This window comes from Bos mutus, chromosome 21 (assembly GCF_027580195.1).
Source record: "Bos mutus isolate GX-2022 chromosome 21, NWIPB_WYAK_1.1, whole genome shotgun sequence".
NCBI classification, from domain to species: domain Eukaryota; kingdom Metazoa; phylum Chordata; class Mammalia; order Artiodactyla; family Bovidae; genus Bos; species Bos mutus.
In genome coordinates, this window is record NC_091637.1 from 58,011,567 (window position 1) to 58,035,791 (window position 24,225).

The window sequence follows — 24,225 nt, forward strand, 5'->3', positions numbered from 1 at the left end:
AGATACATTTATTTATTTTAAAAGTTTAGTTTCCAAATATGTGGACTCAAAATATTTGCTCTTTTGGAATAAGCCAGTGATTTACTTATGCTTCTCTGTGTTGTGACGGTAAAGAGAAAGGTCTTCTGGATGCGTATGATGTGGGGTTATTGGAAGCAGCAGTTTCCTTCTCTGCAGGGACTGTATTACGTTGTCTACAAAATGCTTTCTTGCAGCATTCATGCTAACTAAAGACTGAATTGAAACACAGAAGTGTCTAGTACATTTTCCTTCCTTGAGTGGGACTTGTTTTTTTAAATTTGAAAGTGTACCATTCACTCATTTATAAAATGTCTTATTTCATTTTTGAGGAATTTGAGTTGGAATGCCAGCCACACGATAGTATGTAAGAGGAACAGTAACCGGCATTAAGGCATGCACTTAAGCAATAGAGGAATTTACTTTTCAGTGTCTTCCAAGGTCCATGAGGATGCACACTTATTTACCCAGAGAGTATGGATCTCACTATGTTTGTCCTGAGGGTGTGACTCTGTGGAGGAGAAACAGGAACTGGTAAGTATCACGTTCTTATTGTATTATGTTTCAGAAAAATATGTTTAGAAATCAATTGAATTTTAGCATTGATGAAGTCTCTTAGTCTGTGCTGGTTTCTTAACAGTGGACAGTCCCAGATGTTGAAGTCAGCACAACAAGAGAAAAACCCAAATCCTGATAAGACTTGAGGATTTTTCGAAAATTAAATGCAAAATAGTTGGGGCATATGTTGCTGCGGGAGTCAAGACTAAGTAATACAGTAAGAAGATGTGAAGTTGGAGAACTCCTCCTGTTCCTCCTTTGCATAAAGTTCGCACACGTCCAAAACCCAGGACCTTAATGACTTTAAGAGGGGCAGAATCACATCTCTTGGAACTTAAAACAGCAGACTCATGTGAACTGGAATGCACACTGTGGCCCTCACAATTTATTTAAATATTTCTTTGCAAAGTGCTTTCTGTTTCTAAATAAAAGCTGTGCCTTCTGAAACCTGTAAGTGATGTATCCTGGCCACATCAAATCTTCTAGAAGTGTTTTCCAAATCCAGAATTCTTAGTTTGGAGCAAATGGCTTTTTTGGGAAACAGTATGAGAGGGGGATGTGGGAGGGTTATTTCAGAGACCAGTTGCTGCTCTGCTTTACACCTTATCATTGCTTCTCTTTTTCTTTTCAGCCTGGAACTCTTAAGATACATAATTGAAAAAAGCTTGTGAAATGACATATGTGTGTGTGGTACAAAAGTTTAAAACAAAATGCAACAGAAATCAGCCACCCTAATATGTGATCAGTTTTCTGGGAATGAACCCCATCATGTAGGCATCTGCCAAGTCTCTGACACTACCACCTACAGACTCAGGGTTGATGTAAGCCATGCCTTAGTAAATGGTGACGAGGAATGCAGAGTCTGTGAGAAAGAATTCAATCCTTGGCTTTGGCATTAGGCCAACAAAGCTTAAGTCTTAGAGTTGCCGATGACAAGCATGCTGGCCTTGAGCAAGATGCTTGACAGCTCTGTGTCTTTCAGTGTTGTAGAATGACATGTGTTATCTCCTAGTCTGATGCCTGGCAGTGGTCCCACCATGCTGAATTAAGGACTCTGGGTACATGGTCTAAATCACGGTTACAGAGACATTGGGGTAGGGAAAATGGCAGGAACATCTCCATACTGACAAGATAGAGAATTGAGAATGCATTTCTATATGATCCATTTTTGCTTTGCCTTATATCTAATTCTCCCAATCCCTAATCTTTAGGACTCACTTCAAAATCTCTTGAAGCCAACTTTTAGGAGATGTGGACAAAGTGTGAAGGGAGAGAGCCACAAAAGCAGGAAGTTTAGGTGAAAGGGTAAGAGATATTCAGTCATCCAGCAATTACTCACTGAATGCCTGCTGTGTGCCGTAGGAGTTGGGGATACAGTAGTGAATCAGACAAAATCAGACAAAAAAATTCAGTAGTCATGATGCTTGTGTTCTAGATGTGGGAGATAGACTGTAAACAAATGACTGTGTTGTATGTTGGATAATGGTGATGATCAACCCAGTTGGGTCATGGTGAGGGCTGGGGTGGAGGAGTGGCTTTCAGTTTAAAATAGGATCATCAGGGAATGGCTCACTGAAAAGGTGATGAGAGTAGAGGCTTGAGGGAGTTCAGAGAGCCGACTGTGTGGAAATCTGGGAAAAGAGACAATTGGGAGGCAGATCTTTGTAAATCATTGAAAGGGTTTTGACTTTTCCTCTGAGTGAGTTGGAAAACCACTGGCAAGTTTTGAGTGGATAAGTGACATGATCTGACTTTAGAAGAATCTCTCTGGCTGCTGTAAAGAATGGATAATAGAGAGGCAGTGATAGAATCAGATGCTGATGAGCAGGTTATTGAAGTAATTCAGGCTGGAGATGATGGTGGCTTGGACCAGCCTGGTAGTGATAAAGGTGATTGATGGTCAGATTTGGGGCAGGATTGACTGCTCATTTGATTATGGGAAGTAAGCAACTGAGAGGAGTTAAGGATGACTCCAGAGTTTTAGGGTTGAAAGTTGGAAGGACAAAGTTATCCTGTATTGTTTACTGAGTTGGAGAAGATAGGAGAAGGAACAGGTTTTGGGGAGAGATGGGTTCAGGTGATGAGACTCTTACCAGATATCCAAGGGTGCTGTAGAGGAGACAGTTGGATATACAGTGGTCATTATGTAAATGCTCAGTTTGCACAAGTTGGTAAGTCATAAAACTTCTATGTAAATGATTTAAATCAAATCTTTAAGAAGATGAAGCCATATCTATGTTTTATATATTAGGAAATAATGCAGAAAGACTAATTTTCCTAACATCGCAGATATGAAACTTTGTTTTATGGATGCAAGTTCCACATCTTGTTCTACCAAGTTTATTAGTTATAAAAATAGGCATACAGGGGAAATTCCAGTAGTTACCGTAATTGATTAAACAAAGTAATGCTTTTGGCTATATTTATGTTATGCACATCTACATAGTCTTCTAGAGAAATACAGGTGAGACCTTGGTGAGGTTTATATGAAAGATAGGTTTTCTTTTGTTTTACTCTTTGATTTGTTAAACTATTCTAATGTAGACTTTGACTTTAAAAGGTGAATGGAGATGGTTATGGATATAACTAATTTTTTTAAATTTTTATTTTATTTTTAAACTTTACATAATTGTATTAGTTTTGCCAAATATAATTTTTAAAACATTCTTATATTAAGCAAAATTCTTTTTAAAACAGTTTATTTCATAGTAATTTGTGTTCTTGTCACTTGTTTAAAGGGGAAAATACATTTTCACAATCATAAGTGTATTCCTTTTTTATAGTAAAATGCATAATATTTATTTTTTGAAGCAGAAATACAAGTAATAAAAACACATGCAGTTGTCTAAGTTTTGGCATTATTGTTTTCGGTGGGGTGGCAAACTGTATAATACAAATAGGAAAACAGAAACTGAGATCTGTTAAAATGCCAATTCTATTATCTAAAGGTGTATGTACTTTTTATGATTTTTATGCAGTAAAACAATGGAGTGCTATAAATTATCTAAGACATTTAAAACTTTATGTGGTCTAATGAGTTAAACAATCAGGAGCAGATTAATGTAGTTTTCTTAAATAAAGTATTAAGAAGAAGTACCTATCCTTAAAGGTCATATATAGTTATTTTGTAGAATATGACTGTTTGGTTTCTATGACCTTGGATTTAAAAAAAATTATAACTTCTGATCTCTCATCTCTGTAATAGCAAACTCTTTCTGATTATACAGGAAGCCCTGCATGTTGCAGGGGTGGAAATGCAGTTAACGGCTGCAGTGTCGTTTTTGACCATCCTGCAGGACGAATCGGTGTCCGTTCATACCTATGCCCACTCCTTCCTCCAAGTCATCCTACTGCACCTGGAGCACAGGGACGCAGGTCAGGGGCCTGGCATGCTTCATCCTACGTGTACTAATTGTCGCTCATATGTGGCTGTGATCTTTGAGTCATGGTAGTCTGATGACCGCAATTGAGTGAGGCTGTTCTCCCTAAGAGTTGGTCAGTGGTGTGACTAAAATTCATGATGGCTCATTTTGGAACAATCCACAAAATTCATTGCCATTTGAAGCCTGAAGACCCATAGTTTATGCTTTCTTCTTAGATTTTCTTCTTATACAACACTTACATTTAATTATAGTATAAGAAAAAAGTACACTTTGGGTTGAAGATAACCCCTTGATATTATTTTTTAAAATATCAGTGTTTTCCAGATATTGGCTAAGACAGAAAAGCAGAGAAACTTCTTATGGTAGCAATAAAGATAATTTAATTATTGCTATTTTATAATTAAAGTTTGTTGTAAATATTAATGGCTAAGTTGAAACTGAATTTGTGAGATAGTTAACTTATGTTTTGTCTTTGTCATTCAGGTGTCAGCAACGCATGGCTGGAGACTCTTCTGTCTGTGATAGAAGTATTGCCCAAAGATACCCTAAGGCATGAGGTAAAACTTCTATATATAAATTTTAATATTTAAGTTACTCTAAGGTTTTTGTTTCTTGATAAAAATGGTATTTCAAAAAGAATAGAGTTATTTCCTGCTCTGAAAGCAGCGCATATTCATTATAGAAAACTTGAGTAGTAGAGAATATAGAAGGAAGAAAAATCATGATTCTGTACTTTGCTTCTTTTAGCATTCCGATGTATTTTCATTTCAGAATTTTTTCCCTGTATATGGTGCTGTTTGACATGTTAGTGATCATATTGAATTTATATATGTTTTTCATGTAGCATTATTTTCTTTATTATTTTCTCATATCACTCATTTGGTAGTAGCTACAAATATTTTACTTACTTATGAAATACTTAAGCCTGTTTTCAGTGTTTTATTATCCAAGTAAGGCAATAGTGAACATTTCCGTAGAGCTTTTCCTGTTTTTCAGACAATTTCCTTAACTGTAACTTCCCCAAAAATGGAATTATTAGGTTAGAAGGCATTAATATTCTTAATACTTTCGACTAGTAATATGAGAAAATGCATGTTTGCCTGGACTTTCATCAGCAATAGCATTTAAGTTTATATATTTATTTGGCTTTGCTGGGTTTTGGTTGTGGCATGTGGGATCTAATTCCCTGACTCTGGCCCCCTGCATTAGAAGCACAGAGTCTTAACCACTGGGACACCAGGGAAGTCCCTGAAGTTACAATGTTTTGTTTCAGTTCAGTTCAGTTCAGTTCAGTCTCTCAGTCATGTCCGACTTTTGGCAACCCCATGAATCGCAGCACGCCAGGCCTCCCTGTCCATCACCAACTCCTGGAGTTCACTCAGACTCATGTCCATCGAGTCGGTGATGTCATCCAACCATCTCATCCTCTGTCGTCCCCTTCTCCTCCTGCCCCCAATCCCTCCCAGCATCAGAGTCTTTTCCAATGAGTCAACTCTTCGCATGAGGTGGCCAAAGTACTGGAGTTTCAGCTTTAGCATCATTCCTTCCAAAGAAATCCCAGGGCTGATCTCCTTCAGAATGGACTGGTTGGATCTCCTTGCAGTCCAAGGGGCTCTCAAGAGTCTTCTGCAACACCACAGTTCAAAAGCATCAATTCTTCGGCACTCAGCCTTCTTCACAGTCCAACTCTTGCATCCATACATGACCATAGGAAAAACCATAGCCTTGACTAGACGGACCTTTTTGGCAAAGTAATGTCTCTGCTTTTGAATATGCTATATAGGTTGGTCATAACTTTCCTTCCAAGGAGTAAGCGTCTTTTAATTTCACGGCTGCAGTCACCATCTGCAGTGATTTTGGAGCCCAAAAAAATGAAGTCTGACACTGTTTCCACTGTTTCCCCATCTATTTCCCATGAGGACAAATATAAAAATTAATCTATATGGAACAAAAACAAATTTCACAGTATCTAATAATTAACTGCTTTTTTCTTTTGAAAAATGAATGTTTCACCCCTGTATGTACATACAGATCATTAGAGAATTCACCATAAGCCTTAATTAAATTTTTTGTGTGCCTGATTATTTTTGATTGCATGATTTATCATCATTCTTAATAATCCAGAAAGTGTAGTGATCCAGGTGATAAACAGCCATGGACCTCAAAATGTAACTGAGGTTCTGTAAAAAATATTTAGGATATTAAAATGTTCTTTGAAGAAAATAGCTGACATTAATGTCAGGAATATATAAAGTTTTGTAAATTTGTTCTCTAAATCTTTTCTCTTTAGATTTTGAATCCACTCGTTTCCAAGGCACAACTTTCCCAAACAGTCCAGTCTCGTTTAGTTAGTTGTAAAATTTTAGGAAAATTGACCAACAAATTTGATGCCCTTGCGTGAGTATTTGTACATAATTTTTTGTCTACTAAAATGTTTAATGACTATATGTTTAATAATTATATTTGTACTACTCCATACTGTATACACTTTAACTGATTCAAATTTATAGAATATAGAAATCTCTGAAATCTACTGTTCAGATGCATTTCTTCTTGATTTGGCTTTTCAAAATCAGTAAGGGTAACTTTTTTCTTATTTCCCGTATTAGTCATTTCCATCATGTACCTAGTGTAGTTTTGAGGATAGCATGATATCTTTAATCTTTAAAAATTGATAAATATGATGTAAAAATAGATTTCTGCTCTTTTCCATTATTGCTATGAATTATTATGTTGAATAATTTATCTTACTTTGAGGTTTAATGGAGATTGTTTATAATTTATTCGCTACTTTCTGCATAGATGATAAATACCAAGTGGAAGGAATGGAATGTTATGTAATTATGACGCAAGAGTGAGCTTTAAAATTGAAGAATATTTTGGTTGATAGCTGCTATAATCAGATAGTCCACTTGGCCATAGCCTTTTTGTTTTAGCTGCCAATTCCAAATTAACCCTTATTTTTAAAAGATTCTGTCATCATTAAAGTAGCTGTTAACATGCAAATGTAATCACACATATAAATATACATTGTAAACTGGTATTGTTCAGTCACTCAGTCATGTCTGACTCTGCGAGCCCGTGCACTGTAGCATGCCAGGCTTCCCTGTCCTTCAGTTTCTGGAGTTTGCTCAAACTCATATCCATTGAGTCAATGATGCCATCCAACCGTCTCATCCTCTGTTGCCCTCTTTTCCTCTTGTTCTCAGTCTTTCCTAGCATCAAGGTCTTTTGCTCTTTGCATCAGGTGGCCAAAGTACTGAAGCTTCAGCTTTAGTATCAGTCCTTCCAGTGAATATTCAGAGTTGATTTCCTTTAGGATTGACTGGTTTGTAAACTATAAAGCTCTATATTAAAGTGGTATAATCTACTGCATGTGGAATTTAAACTCTGGACAGCTCAAATAATTAATTTTTGTTTCCCTTTAAAAAAAAATAAAGTATGTTGTTAATAAGCTAAGATTTTAAGGATAATTTCTTGAAAATATTAATTACTCTAAAATACTTATTTGCATGATTCTTTCTTTTCTCTCTCAGCATTAAAAGAGAAATACTTCCCTTGGTAAAATCACTCTGTCAAGATGTAGAATATGAAGTTCGATCTTGCATGTGTCGGCAATTAGAAAATATAGCTCAGGGCATTGGGTAAGTATGCTTTCAATTTCTTGTCACATTTTTGTTTCTGGATTGTCAGACATGTGTATCCTGTTCTGTATTCCATGAAAACAGGCATTTGTTTGAAGAACTAAACTTTTTATGATCTTTAAAAGTGATCATAGTAAGTACCTTCTGATGTGTTTGTATTAAGAGATAAAAGTGAAGCTTGCTTATTTCATTCACCTTTTTGTTCCTATATTTTACCCCCTTTTGACATCATGACAGGGTTAGATTGTAATTACCAGCATTTAAACTGGTAAATATGGACTCCTACAAAGGTAATAGGATCGGGCTGTCCTTCGACTTCTATTCCGTATACTTCTGGCTGTGAGACAAGAGAATGATAGTCTCATAAATCTACTAGTTTGGGCAGTACACGCCTTGCATCTCCTTCCTGAAAAAATTCCTCACCTATAATCCAGTATGCTGAGAGGAACTAATGAAGAGGGAAAATGTTTGCATCATACATGTAGGTCCACAATGATGCCTTATTTCCATTGAACTTTTATGAAACAGCAAATGAGCAAAGAAAATGAATATTATGCTTCATAAAGAAGAAATACAAGTGGTTAATACACATGTATTCAGCCTCATTGTTCAACCATGTTAGTTGTCATGGAAATACATTCACTTAGTGAGTATATATTGAGCAGCTACTGTAAGCTGTAAAAGTAATGATGCAATTACCATGGATATTTCTTATATTTAAACTGTCATTCTTTTCTAGCCAGACTGCAAGCTTCCAGAGAGCAGGAGCCCTATCCTCATGATTTTTCCTATTTTATGCAGCATGCAGCTCAGCAACTGATCCTTAATCAAGTTCTTACCAAAAATTTATTGATTTGATTTGTTTTCTTCTGTTGCTTATTGTGCAGGACAGAACTTACCAAAAGTGTGGTGCTCCCTGAATTAATAGAACTTTCTAGGGATGAAGGCAGCAGTGTGCGGCTGGCAGCCTTTGAAACTTTGGTTAATCTGCTCAACATATTTGATACAGGTGAGTCTCCATAGCTTTGCTTCTGAAAGCATTGTGTTTTCCTGTTCCGTGTCACTAGTAGAGGAGGAAGCTGGCTGCAGTATAGTAAGTCTTCCTGATGAGAGTGAGGCGTCCCTTCCCCTCTCTTGCTGTGGTCCTTCCTCTTTGAGTGCTTTCTCTGCTGCCACTTTTCCCCTCCTGGCACCTGGTGGTGGTGTATATTCCCTACCTCTCTCTCTCCTCTCATCAGCATGTAACTGACTAGTGTGGAGAGCTAATAAGAATTTGTGTTGGTGGGTTAGCTTTTAACTTGCTCAACTAACTGATCGTAAGACAGATCTTGACTGAAGCAATATCAATATTAGTTTCCTCTATTTTATATTTTAATGCTAGAAATCTCCTGGTCGCAAGAAGAGAAGTCTGGGCGGGGTATTTGGGTGGGAATCGGTAAGGAGGTGTTTCTTTGTGTTACACAGATCAAGTCAGCGAGATGATTAGTTGCTCTTGTGTGTGACTAGATTCTTAATGAATGTTGGACATTAGTTTTATCCTTCCAATTGACTATTTTGGTAGGGTGTAATTTGAAAGGACAGATGTTCAGTACTCAGGTGCAAAACACTATTGTGTAATTGTAGGATTAACAGTGTTTTAACTGAGTTAGGAGAATCTGTTAAAAATTATTGCAATGTGGACAACTATGTTGTGTGGATGTTACAGAATAATAATTTAAGCCATGTGGTGCACCAGAGGACTAAAAACAGCAGTACCTGAGAAGCGAATGAACGACTGTCCATGTCCTAATAATGGGGAGCCCCTAGGCATCCAAGCTAGAGCCAGAGATCACCTCTGATCTGGGACCTTTCCTGCCGCACACTCGGCTGTCACAGATCTGTCTTAACATGTGTTCCTGGCTGTATTTCCTGCCGTTCTTCCCTGCTTCTCTTGGCTCTGGTGCTCTAACCCCACTCACCATTTTCTTGGCACATCAAATTCTTTGCACCTCGAGGCTTTCCATGTTCTCTTTTTTCACTCTTCCTTCTATTTTCCTCCTAGCCAGTTGCTTCTCCTTCAGTGCCCAGTTCAGATCCAGTGTCCTTGCTGACGACTTCTAAATCCCTTTATGCCAGGGGTTGGCAAACTATGGCCTGTGGGTCAAATCCCACTCCTGCCCATTTTGTAAATAGAGCTTATTGGAGTGCAGCCACGCTCATCTGTTTCTATGTTGTCTCTAGCTATTTTGTGCCAGAGTGACAGAGTTGAGTACTTGTGACAGATAAACTACAAAACCTAGAATATTTGCAAAAATAGTTGCAGACAAAATGGCAGCCCACTCCAGTGTTCTTGCCTGGAGAATCCCAGGGACGGGGGAGCCTGGTGGGTTGCTGTCTCTGGGGTCACACAGAGTCAGACACGACTGAAGTGACTTAGCAGCAGCCTTATACTATTTAAATAATGATCACATTGTCTTATGATATTTTGGGGGCTTGATTTCTTTGCTGGTCTGAATTTCATAAGTTCAGAAACCGTTTATCATTCACTTTTCTATTTCTGTTAATGTTTGTTCTCTAAGAAATTTCAGTAAATGTTGGATGAATGTTATTAGTAAAAACAATAGATATGGTGCTAAAATGTGATGATAATAATAGCGGTAATAATAATACCAATAATCCTGTTACAAAATTTTACTTAGTGTTGTCACACTCTTAATTTTGTTGTTTGTTCAGTCGCTAAGTCATGTCTAACTCTTTGCGATGCCATGGACGGCAGCATACCAGTCTCCTCTGTCCTTCACTATCTCCCGAAGTTTGTTCAAATTCATTCTTTGAGTTGGCGATGCTATCTAACCATCTCATCTTTTGGTGCCACCTTCTTCTCTTGCCTTTGATCTTTCCCAGCATCAGGGTCTTTTCCATTGAGTCAGCTGTTTGCATAAGATGGCCAAAGTATTGGAGCTTCAGCATCAGCCCTTCCAATGAATATTCAGGGTTGATTTCCTTTAGGATTGACTGGTTTGACCCTAATAAAGTAGTAATTCTTTTCTGAAAGTTTAAGAGAACTGTGGGAAATTCAGGGAGTATTTGAAATCAAAACTGAAATATTGTTAATATCAGAAACTTATGAGTAAGCAAACAGTCAAAGAATCAAAGAAGCAAAAACTCAAAAAAGTTTCTTAAAAAGAGTCACGTAAGAAGTAAAAGTGAAGACATTCATTATACAGAATGTAGTATGAACTAACTTTTAAAATACATCAAAAATAAAATGATAAAATGCAGCATGGTATAGTCTACATGGCTATAAGAATGCTAACACTAAGCAAGGATACTGGAGTGGGCTGCCATTACCTTCTCCAGGGGATCTTTCCCACCCGGGGATCAAACCCGCAACTCCTGCATTGGCAGGAGGGTTCTTTACCACTGAACCACAAGGGGAGCCCACAAACTCTTTAGCTTGACTAAAGTTCTTGATGATTTCCACTCACTTCTCACTTCCTCTTTATATCATACCTCCATCATCATTGCTGTCAGATATTTTCTGTTACTCTGAGACTAACATAGTAATTTTTCTTTCTGAACTTTGTGTGTATACAGTAATTTGCACATTTGCAGTGTGGGCAACTGGATCTAAACTCTGTTTTATTCTTGTTTTTCAGATGACAGAAGTCAAACTATACTTCCCGTAGTGAAATCATTTTGTGAAAAATCTTTCAAAGCAGATGAATCAATTCTTATTTCTTTATCTTTCCATTTAGGAAAACTATGCCATGGATTATATGGTATGATATGTGCTAAGAATGTCAAGATTGCAAAGAATTTTTCCTTTTTCTGTTACCTTATATGTTAGCCCCTAAACCACAGCTCTTCAGTTGTAAAGCCTGCCCTATAAGTGTGTAACATCCAATGACGTTTTCACTGATAGAACCTGTGTGAAAGAACAGTGGAGGAGTGAAGTAGGCATAGCCCTTTACGTTTCTGAATATCTTATCTTTTATATTAGTTGACATTTGATCATAGAAGTTTAGGTATATTAACTATTGGTACATAGTAAGTATACCCTTATTAATTTTTTTGAATGATTAATATATCACATAAGCAGTTCAAATTAGAATGTAGAATAATACCTGTAACTCTTGGCATTTTAACTGTATTACTCAGTTCTCTCTTATTAAAATAATATAAGCATTAATTGTAACAATCTAGCATAGCAAAAAATATTTTTATGTGGCTTTCAATAGACTGTTGAAAAAAGTATTGCAATATTTGTTGAGTTACTAGCTCTCTAAGATAGTATATGAATATGGAACCAGTCATTGATCAAAAGTATTTTAGGTTTATTTTGCTGTCTTTCATATTTCGGGCTCTTTTTTTTTTGCTATGCCACACAGCTCCTGGGATCTTAGTTCCCCAACCAAGGATCAGACTCAGGTCCCTGGCAGTGAAAGTGCCAAGTCGTAACCACTTGACCACCAGAGAATTCCCTCAGATCCCATTTTTAAGCTCCTTCTCTGCAGACATATGTGCATGTCTTTTCTGTAGGCAACTTTAAAATATTTACCGGAAATAAATAGTAATAATGGCTGCTATATTACTGTTGTAATTATTCATTAGTGGTATATACTGTGGTACATGCTGCAGAAATTAATGCAGGTATAATTCCTGCATCACACAGTTTATACTATCAAAATTAAAATGAAAATATTATTAAAATTAACAAAGGGTAAAAACCCATTAGATTTCTTCACAGTAGTTACTCTTTTCTCATTATTACTTTTACTTATGATTTCCAACCATTTGTTTAAATATCTGATTCTAATTATGTTTTTACTGCACTTTGCTTTTCTCTCTTCAATTTTTGTTTTCAAATAAAATGTTGATCAAAGGTTTTACATGTGTTTTAGGAATTTTTACTCCAGATCAACACTTGAGATTTTTGGAGTTTTATAAGAAACTTTGTACATTGGGTTTGCAACAGGAAAATGGACACAATGAAAACCAGATACCACCCCAAATCTTAGAGCAGGAGAAGAAATATATTTCAGTACGGAAGAACTGTGCTTATAACTTTCCGGTAATACATTATACATTTGTAGTGGCTGCACATTTTAATTATAAAATATGTGAATAGATGACATTGAAAATTATTGCCATATTTGATACTTATTAGTTAGCATTATGTCTGGTATATATTGGTGCAATTTATATTTGTCTCTATGTATATATGTCACTCTACATTTTGGACCATAAAGCTGCCAGTGAAAGTATTTCTCTGAACTGGTTGGCTGGTTTCTTCCACAAACCTGCATGCCTCCTGATTTTTTCATAGCTTTCCTCCAGACTTTTTAGCAATCTGACACCTGTATTTGGGGTGTTGGTCAGGTTGCTTAGGAGGAAAAAAGTGAGATAAGGAGAGGTTAATGTATACTTTACTTAGGAAAAGTGTACAAATTAGGTTATTTTACACAATTATGGTTTATTGTGGGAGAAGGCAGTGGCACCCCACTCTAGTACTCTTGCCTGGAAAATCCCATGGACGGAGGAGCCTGGTAGGCTGCAGTCCCTGGGGTCGCTAGGAGTTGGACACGACTAAGCGACTTCACTTTCATTTTTCGCTTTCATGCATTGGAGAAGGAAATGGCAACCCACTCCAGTGTTCTTGCCTGGAGAATCCCAGGGACGGGGGAGCCTGGTGGGCTGCCGTCTATGGGGTCGCACAGAGTCGGACACGACTGAAGCGACTTAGCAGCAGCAGTAGCAGCATATATGTTAGATTTATCTGCATGTATTTGGATCTTCCAAATATGATTTCTAACTAAATTATGATTCAGAGAACATGATTTCAATTTAAGTGAAATGACTATGATATTGTTATTGATGCATGTTTTTCTCTTCGAAATTCATCTTCCACCTCCAGGCCATGATTGTTTTTGTTGATCCCAAAAACTTCCACATGGAACTCTATTCTACATTCTTCTGCCTTTGTCATGACCCTGAAGTACCAGTCAGATATACTATTGCTATTTGCTTTTATGAAGTAAGTCTGGAAAAGTGATAACCACTTTACATTTGTTGTTTTTTACTTATGTGTACTAGATGATTTTCTGATGTGTTGTTTGTACACTTTTGTTTTCAGATTTATTAAAAGATATTGGCTCCATATCTCTTTCATATTCTAATCCTAAATTTGGAAAAATTCTCATAATTCTGTTTAGAGTGTTTACAGAATTCATTTACAAATAGATGTTACATGTTACATTCATTTATCATGTATTAATCCATTCGTTCAGTATATCTTGTCTTAAATTATACTATCTCTTTAAGCCAGACATTGTGGTATGAATATGGCTGTTGTAGATCTGGAAGTAAAATCAGTTTTGTAATGCTTTATAATGTTTATATTTAGCATTGTACCTAAAATCAAGAACTTGAGAACAAATGGAAAATTGAGAGAGTATTTATTTAAATTTATGGCTTTTACCATACATGGTTCATATTTTGTGAGCACAGCTTATATATTTAGCTGTTATGACAACTCTTCATAGTGTCAGAGCAAAAGTGAATTTTTTTTTTTTTTTTTTTACCTTGCTGAGGGACATGTGGGAAACTTAGTTTCCCAACCAGGGAATGAACTCATGCCCCCTGTAGTGGAAGTAGAGTCTTAACCCCTGGATCACCAGGGAAGTCCCACAAAAGTGAATTTAAATTTTATGATAAATGTAATTAACTTATTAACCCTTGAGGCTGAAATTTAGGGCATGTTTCTTGAGTGATTGTAGGAAGTACATGTGTGCCATCATTGCCATAAACATGTATAACATGTATAATTTGTCGACTTCAGGACTGTCATATAAAAATATCTGAGTAGCTTGGGACTTCCTTAATGATCCAGTGGTTAAGACTCCATGCTGCCGATGCAGGGGGCATGGGTTCATTTCCCAGTTGGGGAACTAAGATCTCACATGCCTTGGGGTGCAGCCAAAAGATAAAATTTTTAAAAAGAAATTTTAAAAATCTTAGTGGCTTAATAAAATATTTATTTCCTTTATAGTAATATTCTTATTCTCAGTGAGAATATTGTATCTCCTTCCTTGAACTGTGTTCAAAGCATTGTTAGATTAGCTAAAACTATATAGGATATCCATAGCAGCATTAGAAATGTTGGTTTAGACTCTTGACTGTTGAATGATAGTCATTGCTGGTTTTTTTCTGGTGTGAATTAAATGAATGTTCTGTGTGCAAAGTCCAAAAAAGATTCCCTTTAAATGGTATAATTAATTAAAATAATTCATTGTTGAACAATTAAGTCATCTTTGTAAATACACATATAGGAATATGCTTTTGGAGGAGGAAAAATGGCAGAGGGCACTAGCTGGCTGAGTGAACTACTTATTTCTTAAGTGTATTAAGGCATTTATGCCTGGTTGCTGTCCTGCATACTTGTGTTTGTCTAGATCGGTTCATGAGATGGTTGCATGAGATTAGAGTCTGAGAAAGCAGTATTTATACAATATGAGAGTTTCTACTTAAGTTTATTTTTATCTCATGCCTTTACTATTTTATTTTTATTTATGTTTTATAGTGGACATAATGTATTAGCACCATAGAAATAGGCGTGTTGAAATATATATACAAGAATATTTCACTGATAGAAGTGAGTTTGGAAATCATTGGGTTGGCTATTTTCTGGGGGGCTAGTTTCTGTATTCACCCAATCATACCATGGTGGTGGGTTAAGATGATACTTGACTCCATAAATGAATGCTTAGTGTAGGTTTGTCCTTTTAAATAATGAAAATCTACTGGTGGATTTAAATTTTCCTGACAGTGTTATTATTGGATTCTGATAATTAGTATGGTCCAGGTTTATTCTGGTTTTTGAGAAAAATAGTATTTTCAAAATACTTTCAAATCAAAAACAACCTTGTAGAGCAAAGATTTTTGAAATACCTTCTTTATCAGGAGCTCCCTTTTCAATTAAAGCTTACTCAAACCTAGTATGTTAAAAAATACTTAAAGGTAAAGTGGAACCTGGTGAATCTACCATTGTAGATTTTCACCATTGCTTGTCTGGAGGGGGAAAAAAGTGGTTTGTTAAGGAGCTGGATTAGTTTAGACTTAAGATTATGCTTTCCCAGCATCAGGGAAAGATTGAGGGCAGAAGAAGGGGGTGACAAAGGATGAGATGGTTGGATGACATGAGTTTGAGTAAACTCCTGGAGACAGTGAAGGACAGGGGAACCTGGCCTGTTGCAGAGGTGGACACAACTTAGCGACTGAACAACAACTCCCAACTCCTCTCTTACTGATTGAAGTCTTTGATTGGAAAAGTCTTTGAAGTTTTGCTAGCTTAGGAGTTTGCTCTGTCCCTGTGTGACTGCTGACCTTCAGCAGAACTTGTGCCCTCTGGGAGCTCTAAACCAGGATGAGTGCTCCCCTGGCTTCGCTCTCTTGAAAGACCCTGTTGGCTGCTCTAAGACTAAAATATGAACTATAGGCACTCATGGGCTCATTACTGCTTGTGATAGGAAACTTAAGATGGATAAATCCATTCTACACCTCCCACCCCCACCTGTGCACTTCCCTACCCTCATACACTCCAGCATGTCAGGATGCAGACTGAAAAGCTTATTAGGTGTGCAAGTAATTTTTTCTAGAAATCTAATTTTATATTTATGTTGTAACCAAGTCTCCTTTTGGAAGTAAATCTGCAGGGATTATTTTTTTTTAATTGTTGTTATAACCTTTATATGTCTAGTAATCTCAAATCTGAGAGACTTTATTGCTATATTTTAGGTGTCTAAACTTCTGAATTCTGGAGTATATTTAATACATAAAGAACTAATAACATTGTTGCAAGATGAATCATTGGAGGTAATATCTTCTTACTGTTTGTTTTTTACTTCTTTTATATCAGGTTTGAGTATATCAATGCCTTTTTTATTTTCCTGCTTCTTGAGAATTCATGAATTCTAATAGCTGACTAGTCCTGGAAGCTTGTAAGTGATGAATGACTGTGTCATAGACTAGAGATTGGGAAGGTCTTTTATTAAAAATATTAAGTTTTAAAAAAAATATATGTATTTGTTATATTATGGAAACTTTGGAAATGCCAAAAAGTAGACAGACAAAAGAGTACTTTTAGTTCTAATCACTATTTCTATTTAATATTTTCTTATATGTTTTCATTTTTGTTTTTGTCTATATAAAGGTTTTTTAAGTTTTACACAATTGTGGTCATATATTATATCAATCACATTTTATATCTTTTTATTTCCCTTCGCATTGTGGAGCCTCTGGAACACTTAATTTTGATGCTTTATCTAGTGTATCCTATTCACTCAAACAACTGCTGGCTTGCCAAAGCTCAGCTCCTCAACGTGAGACATCTCTGAGGGTGTCATCCGACCCCCTAAACTGTTTTTCAAAAGTTGGGAGGCAGTTTTAAGGATGTTGTTAGGCTGTCTTGCATCGAAACTATTTGAATAATATCAAGAGGCAGACATACTAAACTCTTTTCAAAAGTAGTTTGACCAAGGTAGTTGATTATGTTTCTAAGACTTTGCAGCAGAAAGGTGATAGAGCAGGAGAACTAGAAACCCCCAAAATGCTCTTTGGTAACTACCCACTATTTCTGTGTAGAAATTGGCAAGTTAATTGATCTAAGATTAGAAAAACACAGCCATTACAAGAAGGGTAATCAGTATCTCTGTTAACAGGTACTAGATGCTCTCATAGATCATCTTCCAGAGATTCTGGAACTGATGTCTACTGGTGGGGAGAGCAGTGTTCAAGAAAATAAGGTGAATCCGATGGATCAAAAGAGCTTCTGGATCTTGTATGGATGACCTTACTCTGCAGAGTTGTTGAGAGGAATCAATGAAAGAATGTATGAAAAACACTTAACACAGTGCTGGCCACCTAGAAGGGCTCAGTAAAAATCTTTTGGAGTTATGACAGCTCGAATTGCCTCTACCTTTCTTACCACAATCTTTATTTACTGTCCTTGGGGTTTACTTTCATATTTTCAGTTTTTATTAGCATTAATTGTTATTGCAAGAATAGCAACTAGTGAAGACAAAGGGTAGGAATTTAGAATATCAAAGTTTGCTGATGGTGAAATAGAATACATTTTACTTTAACTGGAAGAGCTATGAATCTGTCTCTTTCAAAATTTTGTTGCCAGGAATCATAAATTTTACTTATAGATTTTTTAGAAGTATTTGATTTTACTGAATAGTTACCTCCCTGTGACAACTGCAATGCCTCCTAAGTTCGGAAATGATTAAGAGTTTTCCCTTCCCCAGTGTATTGTAAGTCTGAATAATTTGGCTGAGTGCTGCAGCTGATGTATTTAATTATCTTTGATTCTCTTGATGTGTTTTCTTCTTCAGTTATCATCTCTGCCTGACTTGGTTCCAGCTCTCACAGCTGCTGAGCAGCGAGCTGCAGCGTCCTTAAAGTGGAGAACTCATGAGAAGCTGCTCCAGAAATACGCCTGTCTGCCACAAGTCATATCAAGTGATCAGATCTATTATCGTTTCTTACAAAGAATGTTCACAATCATGATGACAAATGTGAGCCCAATGCCTCTTATCTGATTTTTTCTTGAACTGGAGCACATTTTGGAATTAACCAAATTCTCCACATTCTTGAAATAGAACGGCAAGCTCCGTTCACGCCCTTCTGCCTAGAGAGGTGCTGTTACCTTTGCTTCCTCACTGGGTCCTCCTTTTGATCAGCTACCCAGCTGAAGAGAGGGATGCATGGGGGAGAGTGTCAACACACTCACTTCAAGCTTGATACAGTGCTCCAGGGAGAGGCTGGTAGGAGTCTCAACTGCACAGCGACTTCTGCTCTGATGTGCACCCTCCATGTGTCATTGCCTCAGCTGTGCTCTCTCACCTTACCTAAGAGTATTCCTTAAACGCCTTTAATATTAGTTTGCTTTCTTTTTCTTTTTTTGGTTTCTTTTTTTTTTTACCTTGTAACAGATAAAATTTATAGAAAAAACATGGATGCCCTCCTGTGGATAGCCTAAAAATTAGAGTCAAAAGCAGGGGGAAAGAAAGGCTTGTACTCAAATTTCCCCATAGAGTAAATTGTCTGCCTTTTTTTCCTTAAAATTCCCAGAGGATCATTTAACCTGCAGTTTGATTATATGTTGACTATGGCATCCTACTACCTTTTTTTTTTTTCAAGTATACAAAAGTTCCACATAATGTGTATGTGTTAGAAACTATTTTTTAAAGAGTACTTTGAATTCTCATTGTTCTCAAAAAAAAAAGGGGGGGGGAGATAATGAAATCTAGTAGCCATCTCAAAAACCCAAAATCAGTTTTAGCTTCAGTGGTTAAAAAGAGGGAAAAAATGACATTACTGATGTCATTTTATAACTTAACTAAAAAATGGTAGGTGTATATCTTATGCTAGCACCTCTGCTTGAAGTTTGTTTTGTGTATCAAAGCAAAGCCTAGGGGTTGAAGGTTGTTTTATAGGTGTAGTCATCTTAAAAAGTGATACTGGCAAAAATAACTTCTTATCAGAGGATAATGCATGAATGCAACACATAGAAAATTTCACAAAGTCAAGCAGAATTTATTGATGACTTTATTCTGCAATCAGCTTCTGTTTGCTGTGTTTCACGCACTGTTCTGAGAGCTGGGGATCTGGGTGTGAACAAGACAGATTCCTGCTCTAATGGACCTTGAGTTCTAAAGAGGTGATGGTATGGGAAGTGATAAATAGTAAAATAAAATGTATTAACAGGAGGTGATAAGTCCTATGAAGCTTGATCTTAACTGTTTGTCTCAACCTGATTACTAAGTAGTCATCTTTGTGTTTATAAAGCTAATCAGATCAGATCAGATCAGATCAGTTGCTCAGTAGTGTCCGACTCTCTGTGACCCCATGAATCGCAGCAGGCCAGGCCTCCCTGTCCATCACCAACTCCTGGAGTTCACTGAGACTCACGTCCATCAAGTCAGTGATGCCATCCAGCTATCTCATCCTCTGTCGTCCCCTTCTCCTCCTGCCCCCAATCCCTCCCAGCATCAGAGTCTTTTCCAATGAGTCAGCTCTTCGCATGAGGTGGCCAAAGTCCTGGAGTTTCAGCTTTAGCATCATTCCTTCCAAAGAAATCCCAGGGCTGATCTCCTTCAGAATGGACTGGTTGGATAATAAGTATACAAAATTATTCCATATTTCCTCTCATATCAGGAAAGAGAAATAATTTATACCATAGTGTGAACAACATACTTTCAAGTTTGAGGGGTTTGCTTTGTTTTCTTTTGCAAGGAGGTAATTCTACACTTAAAAAAGATATATGATTTACTATAGCACATTTTCCATGATCAAATAAAGACATTTATATTTCATTTCAGTGTCTTCTGGAAAAAAAGGTTTATATTTTTAGTTCCATATCTAATGGTCATAATATTCATTCATTCATTCACTTAATAAAATTTATTGAGCACTTACAATGTGCCGTGTACTGTTAAGTGACTGAAAAGATAAAGGATCTGTTCTCATGGGACTTTAAGTTCTGTTGGAGACAGACAACACACACATATTGGGTTGGCAAAATGTTCATTCAGGTTTCTGTTTAAGATGTTACGGAAAAAAAAACCCCGAATGAACATTTTGGCCAACCCAGTGCATTGGACACCAGGGATGAAAAGTACAAGGAAGAGCTAAAACACAGGGTAGAGGGGAAGAAAGTGATGGAGGGTATTGTGGATGTAGGGGTCAGGAAAAAGCCCTCTCTGATCAAGAGGCTTGGACCAAGTAAGGGAGTGGCCATGTGGAGGTCTGAAGCACAGGTGATCCCGACAAAGGGAAGGGTAAATGCAAAGATGTGATTCAGGGTGTGCTTGGTTTTATGAGGGCCAGCAAGGAAGCCAGTGTGGCGGTTGTTAGTGATGAGCCTGGAAGGGTCTTTGGGCCCACAGCACACAGGTGCTCGAAAGCCATGATGTAGAATGGAGATTATATTCTCTTATGCAGGGGAAGGTTTTGGAAGGTTTTGGAGTAGAGGAATGACATCAAGTAACTTTTTTTCCTACTTCTATAATGAAAAAAATTTAAAGATACATGAAGGCAGAGAAAATACTACAATGAACTCTCACGTACCCATCACCTTGATTTAACAGTTATTAACATTTTGCCATATTTGCCTTTTCCATTTCATTGTGCTAAAAAGTTTAAGTTATAGATGTCATATTTTATCTCTAAGCATTTCAGTATTCATCTCTAGAAAAGGACATTGTCCTATATAATCATGTTACAATTATTACATTTGACAAAATGAACAATTATCTTTAATATCATTTAAAATTCATATCAGAGTTTACCAGTTATCCCCCAAATGGGTGTGATAGTTGTTTTATTCCATATAGGATCCAAGTAAGATCTATACATAGCCTCAGGTGGTTACATTTCTTAGTTTGCTTTTAATCCAGAACAGAGTCCCTCTTTGCCCTTCCCCCACTTTTTCATGACATTGAATTGTGGAAGAGACTTAGTCAGTTGTCCTGTAGAATGTCTTCATGGATTTACTTGTTTATCTCTTCTCCATGTTTGTTTTAAGCTGGAGGTTTGATAAGGGCTTGCTGAGTCTTAGATAAAATGTGTTTGGCAAGAATTCTTTATCAGTGCTGCTGTGTGTTTTATGTTGTGTCACATCTGGATGCCTGTCCCTTTGTAAATGAGCTCGGAGTGCTTGTGCAGGCAGAGACATCTCTGTTAGTTCACTGCAAAATTGTGTTTTTTCCCTTGTGATCTGTCATAATCTGAAGCTGACACTTCAACACTGAATACCCAGTTTCCCAGTAACCTTTTACCCTTCAGTTTAGTATCCATTGATGATCCTTGCCTGAATCAGTTGTTTCATTAGAACTTACAAAAGAGTGGCTTTTAAATTCTCTTTTCTTCTACATTGTTGAGGGCATTCTTCTCAGGATAAATGCTTTTTTTTTTTTAAATTTTATTTTATTTTTAAACTTTACATAATTGTATTAGTTTTGCCAAATATCAAAATGAATCCATCACAGGTATACATGTGCTCCCCATCCTGAACCCTCCTCCCTCCTCCCTCCCCATACCATCCCTCTGGGTCGTCCCCGTGCACTAGCCCCAAGCATCCAGTATCGTGCATTGAACCTGGACTGGCATCTCGTTTCATACATGATATTTTACATGTTTCAATGCCATTCTCCCAAATCTTCCCACCCTCTCCCTCTCCCACAGAGTCCATAAGGCTGTTCTGTACATCAGTGTCTCTTTTGCTGTCTCATACACAGGGTTATTGTTACCATCTTTCTAAATTCCATATATATGCGTTAGTATACTGTTATGGTGTTTTTCTTTCTGGCTTACTTCACTCTGTATAATAGGCTCCAGTTTCATCCACCTCATTAGAACTGATTCAAATGTATTCTTTTTAATGGCTGAGTAATACTCCATTGTGTATATGTAGCACAGCTTTCTTATCCATTCATCTGCTGATGGACATCTAGGTTGCTTCCATGTCCTGGCTATTATAAACAGTGCTGCGATGAACATTAGGGTACACGTGTCTCTTTCCCTTCTGGTTTCCTCAGTGTGTATGCCCAGCAGTGGGATTGCTGGATCATAAGGCAGTTCTATTTCCAGTTTTTTAAGGAATCTCCACACTGTTCTCCATAGTGGCTGTACTAGTTTGCATTCCCACCAACAGTGTAAGAGGGTTCCCTTTTCTCCACACCCTCTCCAGCATTTATTATTTGTAGACTTTTGGATCGCAGCCATTCTGACTGGTGTGAAATGGTACCTCATAGTGGTCTTGATTTGCAGATAAATGCTTTTTTTAATTTATCCTAAAATATATTTCCTAATGTAAAGAGAGGATTAATTCTTATTTCTTTCCCTCTATCAATTTTCAGAGTTAACCCAGTGATGATGAATGAATTTTGTTTTTATTTTTTCCTTTCATTTAGACTCATCTTTTATATTGAACAATGTTTTAATCAATTTCAGTCATTATTCACATGCTCAAGTGGTCGCAGTTTCTTTAAACTGACTTTTGTTTGTTTTAATATAATTACCTTTGTCTTTGATTTCTGGCCCCAAAGGTATTACCTTATACTGTGAGGTATAAAATATACATATTTTATATTATTTCTGTTTCAAACAATTAGTGTTTATGCATTTGGAATTCTATTAGTATATACAAAATGAAAGAAAAGAGTAACATCCTTTTATTTAAGTTCATTTATCTAACATTCATTTTCCTTAATTCCACTGATATTTCTGTTTATGTACATTTCTTAAATTTTCTGTTCTAATTTATAGTGAATATTCTTTTTTACCTTCAACAGATTAAAAAACTGCACAAAATGGTACTAGATAGAATGGAAATAGCTTGTATAAAATGTGAAAGGAGGTAATAGGCAATACTCTCTGAGCAATGTATATTTTTTCTACTTGAATTTCAAGCATCCCTATCATGATAGTCTGAATCTTCAAGAACTGAATGTTATATATATATGTAAGTCAAGATAGTGAATGTGAATTCATACTGGATACAGTATACCTGGTTGAGAGATTTTTCTCTAATGCATAGTTTGAAGCCATAGTAAAGATGGATGGTTGGATTTACTTAGAATTAAGGTTCTGCCCAGTTGGTGTGACACAAATCCAAAGGCTCAAAGAGTTTAAAACACTAGTAAGAATAATTGCCATGGTGTCCCTTGGATTCTAAACTTCATCTGTGTCATGGACCAGGGATCTTAAAGAATAGTATTGAGGTGGAGGAGGCAGAACTAAGTGAGAGGAATCTGACGTATACCTGGTCATAGGATCTCTGGATTTGAGAAGTGGCACATTTTTGGTGAGGTACCTGACATAGGGTGTGTACTAGCAAATGTTTGTTGAATAAATGAGTAACATGGTCTAGAAGTGGCTGAGGTGTATTTGGGGAGAATATCACTTAAAATGAGGTGCCAAGGAGATGTGACTCAAATATAAATCAAATCTGGGTGATTTGGAAGTGACTCTGCCAGATTACTTGAACTTTGCAGTGTGATAGCTGAGTTGATTTGCCTGACTGATAACATTAAATGATGAAGACACATCCACACTGATTTCAGAGGCAGACAGCACTGCTTTTACTTTTAGTCTATAACTTAAAATTGATGTGTGGGGTCAAATTATTTACAGCATATACCATTAGACTTGTTTAATTGTCTTTCTTATTTCTCTAAGAATGTCTTACCTGTCCAAAAGGCGGCTTCACGAACGCTATGCATTTTTCTACGTTATAATCGTAAACAGGAACAGAGACATGAAGTGATTCAAAAATTAATTGAACGTAAGTAATCACTCTCTCTCATTTGGAGAACAGAAAGTAAATAAACTGGTTGGCCTTAGTTAGATCTGACTTATGTTATCATATTGCTACGAATAATTAGGCCAGTATTGCTAAATATTTGTATTTGAGCTTTATAGGCTAATTTCTTTTTGTTTGTTTTAGAAATTTTTTTACAGGATCAGATCTTTGATGAATGAAAAATTCATCTACTCTAGGCTACCTTTCATGAATTTCTATACTTGAGAAGTTAAAATACATATACTTATTGTTGAAAGCTCAGTTTCTATTCTGATAA

The 24,225-nt window shown here is 36.7% G+C and overlaps 1 protein-coding gene across 6 annotated transcripts in view; it reads left to right on the top strand.

Annotated features, from left to right (window-relative positions):
- Window positions 1-24,225, top strand: part of PPP4R4 (protein phosphatase 4 regulatory subunit 4) — a 103,924-nt gene that overhangs the window by 49,562 nt on the left and 30,137 nt on the right. For 4 of the 6 annotated variants that reach the window (XM_070357889.1, XM_070357890.1, XM_070357891.1 and 1 more), the window contains exons 4-15: window positions 3,804-3,951; window positions 4,443-4,516; window positions 6,250-6,356; window positions 7,496-7,603; window positions 8,491-8,612; window positions 11,242-11,364; window positions 12,487-12,656; window positions 13,500-13,619; window positions 16,379-16,456; window positions 17,302-17,385; window positions 17,977-18,159; window positions 23,825-23,930. In XM_070357889.1, coding sequence (XP_070213990.1) covers window positions 3,804-3,951; window positions 4,443-4,516; window positions 6,250-6,356; window positions 7,496-7,603; window positions 8,491-8,612; window positions 11,242-11,364; window positions 12,487-12,656; window positions 13,500-13,619; window positions 16,379-16,456; window positions 17,302-17,385; window positions 17,977-18,159; window positions 23,825-23,930 — 1,423 coding nt within the window. Of the gene's footprint in view, window positions 1-448; window positions 553-658; window positions 1,882-3,803; window positions 3,952-4,442; window positions 4,517-6,249; window positions 6,357-7,495; window positions 7,604-8,490; window positions 8,613-11,241; window positions 11,365-12,486; window positions 12,657-13,499; window positions 13,620-16,378; window positions 16,457-17,301; window positions 17,386-17,976; window positions 18,160-23,824; window positions 23,931-24,225 lie in introns of those variants that run through there. The other 2 variants (XM_070357893.1, XM_070357894.1) reach the window with 2 other exon arrangements.